At 37.6% G+C, this 7,286-nt stretch overlaps 1 protein-coding gene across 1 annotated transcript; it reads right to left on the reverse strand.

Annotated features, from left to right (window-relative positions):
* Positions 1–1,910: 1,910 nt before the first annotated feature.
* LOC128530032 (H-2 class II histocompatibility antigen, I-E alpha chain-like) lies at positions 1,911–6,732 on the reverse strand. The gene is made up of 4 exons (XM_053503722.1): positions 6,629–6,732; positions 3,361–3,609; positions 2,279–2,560; positions 1,911–2,085 (listed from the first exon to the last, which is right to left on the reverse strand). Exons 1-4 carry the CDS (start codon positions 6,684–6,686, stop codon positions 1,964–1,966), a joined length of 711 nt encoding a protein of 236 aa, XP_053359697.1. The 5' UTR covers positions 6,687–6,732; the 3' UTR covers positions 1,911–1,963.
* Positions 6,733–7,286: the final 554 nt, after the last annotated feature.

Here is a 7,286-nt window from a genome sequence, read left to right on the forward strand (position 1 = left end):
TGAGTGACACTCTTTTATTATTTCTGAAAACTATGTAGTGCTCAATGTTTTGCTTCATCCAGGTGAATGTAGTAGCGCCAAGAAAACTGCACATTGCCACAAACGACAGAAGAAAAGAGACTTTCCGGTTTTATACAACAAATATGCTGCTGTTTTTTGTTTTTTTTTTTCTATAAAACTGTCTTTATTTAAAGTAACTTAGGAAAGAAAATCAGCTCTAATTTAAAAAAGTGTCTGATATTTTCATTATATAATTAAAAAAGATTTATTACTTAAAGATTACTTAAGATCCGTCCGCCAAGGAGACTGCTGAGCTTATGATTAACCACGTGTTCAAGCTCCACGGCCTGCCTATGGACATTGTCTCAGATCGGGGTCCACAGTTCACCTCTCGGTTTTGGAAAGCATTCTGTAAGCTGATTGGGGCCACTCCCAGCTTGTCCTCTGGTTTCCATCCCCAATCTAACGGCCAGACGGAGAGAAAGAACCAGTCCCTCGAAATTGCCCTGAGGTGTATGGCTGCTCGAGATGTTACCTCCTGGAGTCAGTTCCTACCTTGGGTTGGCCACAACTCCCAAACCTCATCATCCACCGGTCTGTCTCCCTTCCAGTGCTGCCTGGGCTATCAACCGCCCTTATTCCCATCTCAGGAGGAGGAGGTCAGTGTCCCATCTGCCCAAGCTTTTGTCAGGCGCTGCAGAAAGACCTGGCTGCAAGCGAGGAGAACGCTGTTACGGGTCGGCATAAGATACAAGACACAGGCCGACCGCAGACGCTCTCAGGCTCCCAAGTACAGGGTGGGGCAGAGAGTCATGCTCGCCGCCAGAGATATCCCTCTCAAGACCACCTGTCGCAAGCTCTCCCCTCGTTACCTTGGCCCCTTTACCATCACCAAGATAGTCAACCCCTGCGCTGTTAAACTCTTGCTCCCCTCAACTATGCAGCAAATTAATCCTACATTCCACGTGTCCCAGCTGCGCCGTCTCGCTTCATGCCCATTAAGGCTCCTGTCTCTCGTCCTTTTAGTTTCGCTTTGCCTCGCTGCTTTTCTTCCCGGTTTTGACCTTGCGCTTTTCTTTTGACTACGGCTCTCGCTTGGTGTTTTGTTTTTGACGCTTCGCTGACGGACTCACGGCATTCGACCCTTGCTCACGACTCCGACCATGCCCCTCCCACATCTCGATACAGTCATTATCTGCGCTTGGATTCATATCACTCTGCCTTTCGCCGTGACAGTTTTGTTTATGGATTTTAAAATAAAAACATATTGAAAAAAAACGTCAAATACCAAAAAGTACACACACCCATTTACACTATTTAACATTTAATATTTTGAGGAGGCATTTATTATTTATAAGTCTTCAGATAAAGTTGTAAATTTGGGTTTTCCTTGGTAACCAAAAATCTTGGTTTTGATTTGTTTGATTGTGTTTTAATAACTTTGTGAGAAATAAAACAATATTTTATTTATTGGTTAATAATTGCATTTATTGATTTATGCAGCATGACAAACAAACTAAGAGTTTAATAAAGTGTTCTGCAGTAAAATACTAGTCAACGTATGTAATTGGAAATCAATACCTTTTTATTGTTTCACTGCCTACACTACATTGTAACAATAGGAACTATTGTAAAGATGTTTGTTGCAAGTGGGACTGTGGTTAGTGTTACACAGCGTGAACGGAAAATGAAAATAGAGCAGAGTGTTTGTTATATTTTAAGCAATACTACAAATAATAAAGTGCCTCCCACAGTTCGGCACAAAGATTAAGATATTCTGTGTCTTCATTTAAGAAAGGACCAAAAATAAAACATACATAATTCATGATAACTTAAAGAATAAGGGGCAATCACTTAAGCAAATAAATGAATCATATCACTAATTAATTTTAAATGTTATCCGTTAGATATATTTGTGATATGATACTGTGAGAGTGTATTTTTTGTATTTTGAGTTTTAATGTCAGTTGCATCTGTTTCCTTTGATGAGGAAGAAAGTTCCAGTCACGACGCCGAGCAGTCCTACAGCCAGACCCACTCCACAAAACACAGCCGGACCCACACTGGGAAGCTCAACATCCACCTCTACACACACACACACACACACACACACGAGAGAGAGAGAGAGAGAGAGAGAGAGAGAGAGCTGTTGTATGTCCGTACTGAAATTTGTCATATTTAAGAATTATTAGTAACATTATGTTTGTGTTGTAGTTATTTACACTTATGGTAGAATTATCTCTATCCAGGTTAATGATTTTTGTTTTTGCTGCCTCACCCCATGTCTTGGTGTCGGGCGTCTCCAGGGCCTTGTGCTCCACCGTGCAGGTGTAAACGTCTCCTTCCTTTGGAGTGAAGTGCAGGTGGGAGAACTGGTTGTAGGTGTTGTCTTTATTCGGATAGAACTGGCTGAGTGTGGATTCATCTGTCACATTTACACCATTTCTGGTCCAGGTGATGCGGACAGGAGGAGGGAAAAAACTTCCTGAATGACAGACGAGTGTGTTCTGTGCTTCAAGCTCCACATTGCTTTTGGAATAGATTGAGTTTTGGGGGATGTCTGCGGAGAAATACAATATACAGCATATGCACATTATTATCTTTAGCCTGCTGAGTTGAGGTACACGATTTAGACTTTACCTCGCAGTCTGACATGTCCAAATTAATGTAACTGTATAACACCTTAATAGACTTGATGTTTACAGTGCTATGAAAAAGTATTTGTCCCTTCCTGATTTATTATTTTTTGTGTGCATTTTTTCACACTTAAATGATTCAGATAGTCACATTTTAAGTAAATACAAAATGCAGTTTTTAAATGATGATTTCATTTATTGAGGGAAAAATTGCCATCTAAACCTAATTCTTGGTGGATTGGTGTTTGTAATAACTGGCAATGAGTCTTTCACATCGCTGTGGAGGAATTTTGACCCACTTCAAAAGGTACTGATTTTTTCAATTGATTTCAGCGACACCGGAGGGTTTTCGAGCATGAATCGGCTATTTAAGGATTTTAATGACTCTCAATCTTGTTATCTTTGTGTAATATTAAAATTAGTTTGATGATCTGAATCATTTAAGTGTGACAACTATGCAAAAAATTACAAAAATGAGGAAGAGGCAAATATTTTTTTTACTGCACTGTATGTCTTTAAAATAAAGGTGAATGGAAAAACAAAACACTTGCACATTCTCTAATGCGTAATAAAGCAAAAGCAGAAGTTGAATATATTTAATAAATACAATCTTACAAAAATAAATCATTTATCAAATTACACAATTTCCTGAGAATGCATTTATCTAATAAATAAAAATAGGTGTGTTTGGATAAGTGCTGTTTTTTTGTTTTTTTTTACTCACCCAGAGCTTCTGAAGGGTTTTTGTAGACTTTCACTGCTAGATCAAGGTTGAGTTTGCAGATCTTTTGCTCTAAAACGCTATGTTTATAAGCACAAGTTCTCTCAAAAGGTTCTGCAAAATCAGGCAATTTATTCACCAGAATTTGCCTTTTAAAATCTGTGTGCAATATTTCTTCTCCATCAAGTTCGGCCACATACTCTTTAGCTGATCCACTTGAGCATCCACTTAAACTTAAATCTACATGCTGGACTGTGGAAATAATAGGAAATAAACAAGATGAAAAAGAGCTTTCTGTAAAAGTAACAGAAAAAAAAAAAAAAAACGAAAACTTTATACCAATAACATGCAAAAAAGTGTTAAACAAATATTACAATCATAATCAGTGTATTAAACTTGCCAATACACACTGTACAAACTCCAAATAGATAAATATTATATGTATTAATACTGTATTGTTGGTCCAACGTCTCACAGTGGTATTTTTTGAGACAACAGATAAACATTGTGTTTTTGAAAACTTTGAAGACACAGATTGAATAACCTAAAAAAGTTGAGGCAGCAATTTATCTTCCCTGAAATGCAATCACAGGATTTATAACACCCCTGCCCCCTCTCCCCGCCGGACTGACGCTATCAAACTGCACTTAGGAGGTGAAGATGACGATTTTGTGGACTCTTTATTTTGGGAAAAGAATTCATTAATTGATTGATTTATTTATTTAAGTAAAATATGTTTCAGTTAGCTTAGCTTACAGGTTTTTTTAGACAGCGTTATATATGTGAGGCCTGTGTGTTTCCTCTTATCATTATACTGAGGCACCCCTGAGGTAAGCTTAGCTAATGTTAAGCTTCATGTTACTGAACTCTACAGGTGTTAGCGAGCTAAACACTCATAACCATATCTATATATATTTTTTTCCACTTTGGTTTGAGTTTAGCCCAGCAGCAGCATCCTGTTCCACCCCAGAACACAGGGCCGCATGAGCACTCAGCTGACGAAAGTTCAGGAAAACCCCAGTTTAACAGTTAAGGAGTAGTGGCATTTCAGTACTCGATAAGTTTAAGGATATAAAAACTGCCAGAGTCGCTAATGCTCATCTACAGTACAAGTAAACTTTTTTGTATGAAAACTGAATTGAGTAAATAACCATTGAATTTAAAACATCACTAAAAAAATTTTGTTACTCCTGAGAATGAAAAAGTAAAACCCATAGAAGTATAAAAACCTTTTAAATATGAAGCAATATGCAGCTTTAACCCATCATTAGATTTTTCATCTCTTCAAAAAAGTAAGTTGTCTCCCATTGGTGTACTGTATTTGGTTCAAGTGATTGTTTTTCTGTAAAAACAAGTTGGCCTAAAAAATACTCTAAAAATTAAAATGCACAAACATTACTTAAAAAAACTTTATTCCTCCCAAACTAGTCAAAGTTAAAACAGTGATCTGCATAAAACAGGAAAAAAACAGGGTTTATTTTGCTTAATAGTTAATAAAATACTTGGATAATTTCAAATGCTTATCAGTCTCTTACTGATTCTTTTACATTACAGTATCATAACCATTTAAAAAAAATAGCTACTAAAAGATTTGACTTTTGAAGACTTTTCCCCCCAATGTGTCAGACACAAAAGAGAGTCTTTGGCGACAGGAGTTTGCTTCTCAACACTTGTCTCTCCAAGTCCAATAATAATGGTTTGGACGACTTCATAGGTGTATGTCCAGTCCTTTTTAAATTTAATGTTCAGAGCACAGACCTGACCAAACATCACTCCTCAAGCTGCTGCATAGTTACCGACGCCTTCAAGGACTACAATCACCTCCAACCACAGCAACTCCAACAGCTTGTTCAGGCTGCTCCAGTAGCTTCAAAAGGCCAGTTGTCACCCCTCGACCCAATTCTCCACAGCAGAGTTCTGGTTAAAGAATCAAGAGGGAGTCTTATAAAGACAAGAATGATAGATTTTACAAAATATCTTGTTATAATTAAAAATTAATAATCTAATAAGGCAATATACCACCAGAGAGTGTAAAATATGGTTTCTGGAATTCTAAAAATGGGTTACGGTTCGGAAGGTCCCTGGTTCAAATCCTGCAACCGGCCAAGTTGTCCCTGGTGGGCCCTTGAGCAAGGCCCTCAATTGCTCAGATGTATAATAAAATACAAATGTAAGTTGCTCTGGATAAGGGTATCTGCCAAATCCCTAAATGTAAGTACTGAAGCACCACTACTCCTGAAACAGTACTCCAGAAAGTACTGAAACAACACTTCTCAAACTTTAGTTATGCTCACGCTCATGCTGCCATGTGTGCTGAGGTGGAGCAGGATGCTGCTGCAAAAGTGCCGCTGGGGCAAAAGTCAGGCCAAAGTGGGGAAAAGATAGATACCGTTATAAAAGTTTAGCTCGCTAATTCCTGTACAGTGCGGTATCATGAAGCCTAATGTTAGCTAAGCTCAGCTCAGTAATGTCAGGGTGCCTCAGTATAATGATTAACGGAAACATACCGGCCACATGTATACTGTATAACATTAACTGCCGAAAATACCTAAACTATATGAAACAAATTGTATTTAAAAAAAAAAAAGAAAAAAACTTACCCAGAATAAAGAGTCCACAAAATGGCCATCTTCACCTCTTTAGTGCAGTTTGATAGCAGCAGTCTGGCGGGGGGAGGGAGGGGGGGGTCCTTTAAAATCATGTGATTGCATCTCAAGGAAGGTAAATTGCTGGGTCAACTCGATTTTTTTTAGTTTATTCAGTCTGTGTCTCCAAAGGTTTCAAAAACACAATGTTACCTGTTGTCTCAACAAATACAACTAAAAGAAGTTGAGCCAACAATACAATATTAATTCATTCATCATTTATCTAGGTGGATTTTTTTTTACAGTGTATATTTTACAAAATATTTTATATTTGCTTGTATGATGCAAAAGAACAAAACTTTTTTTTTTTTTCTATTCTTTTTAATATATTTTTTTAAATAAATAAATGAACATGAAGTTTGAAGATGTTCCACTTGGCATAAAATATAATTTTAGCATTTAATTATTTAAACCAAATAAAAGTGAGTCTGAATGATGTTATTTTTTATAGTTACGATGTCTGTCTTGATACATACAGTATACACCAATCCACGTTATAAAATAAGCATCTCACTTACATTACCACTTACTTTACACTTTATTTATGTATTATAAAAAGTGAATGTACCTATGTTTTGTAAATTTCTTGCCAGATTTATAACTAACACAAAACATATAAAACTTACTCTGAGCACTGATGTCCTTAATGCTTGATAGTGTGAAAAATATTAAAAGTAGTTTCATCCTTCAAAGAGATAGCACTGCTTAACTGTAACCCACTACAGTCTACTTCACACCACCTCAAAAATGTAAATGATAAAACAGAGTCAGTGCCTCTATGTGTAAAATCATCAAATCAGATCAGTCATTTCTGTGACACTGCAGTATCCAGGTAGAAACTCATCTGAGGTTTGCTTTCATTTATTGGTGGTAATAACGTACTAATGCATGCTTAAAATATTTATAGATATTATAAGCCAAACCAGTCCACAACCAGATACAAGTGTGGCCGGAAGGGTCTTCTGAGGCACTCCAGGATTGCTTTAACACCACAGACTGGGATGTATTAAAGCAGGCTGCCACACATAACAACTCCACAGACCTTCAGGAGTATACAGAAACTGTCACTGCCTACATTGACAAGTGCATTGATGATGTAATGGTTACAAAGACAATCACTGTCTGGGCCAACCAGAAACCCTGGAAGGCGAGGTCTACAGACTACTGAAGGTACAGAATCCTGCCTTTAAAACTGGAGACGCGGTGGCCCTGAAAGCAGCTAGGCCCAACCCGACCCGCAGCTTTAACCAAGCAGAAAGACAGTACTCCAAGAGGATAGTCCAT

This window comes from Clarias gariepinus, chromosome 9 (genome assembly GCF_024256425.1).
Source record: "Clarias gariepinus isolate MV-2021 ecotype Netherlands chromosome 9, CGAR_prim_01v2, whole genome shotgun sequence".
Taxonomy (NCBI): domain Eukaryota; kingdom Metazoa; phylum Chordata; class Actinopteri; order Siluriformes; family Clariidae; genus Clarias; species Clarias gariepinus.

Excerpts from the sequence above, each read along its gene's own strand:
- LOC128530032 (XM_053503722.1), bottom strand. The coding sequence starts at position 6,686 with ATGAAACTACTTTTAATATTTTTCACACTATCAAGCATTAAGGACATC. Across the intron at positions 2,561-3,360 it reads AAACCCTTCAGAAGCTCTGG|ACATCCCCCAAAACTCAATC; the intron begins GTGAGTAAAAAA and ends ATTTCTCCGCAG. Across the intron at positions 2,086-2,278 it reads GCCCGACACCAAGACATGGG|AGGTGGATGTTGAGCTTCCC; the intron begins GTGAGGCAGCAA and ends GTGTGTGTGTAG.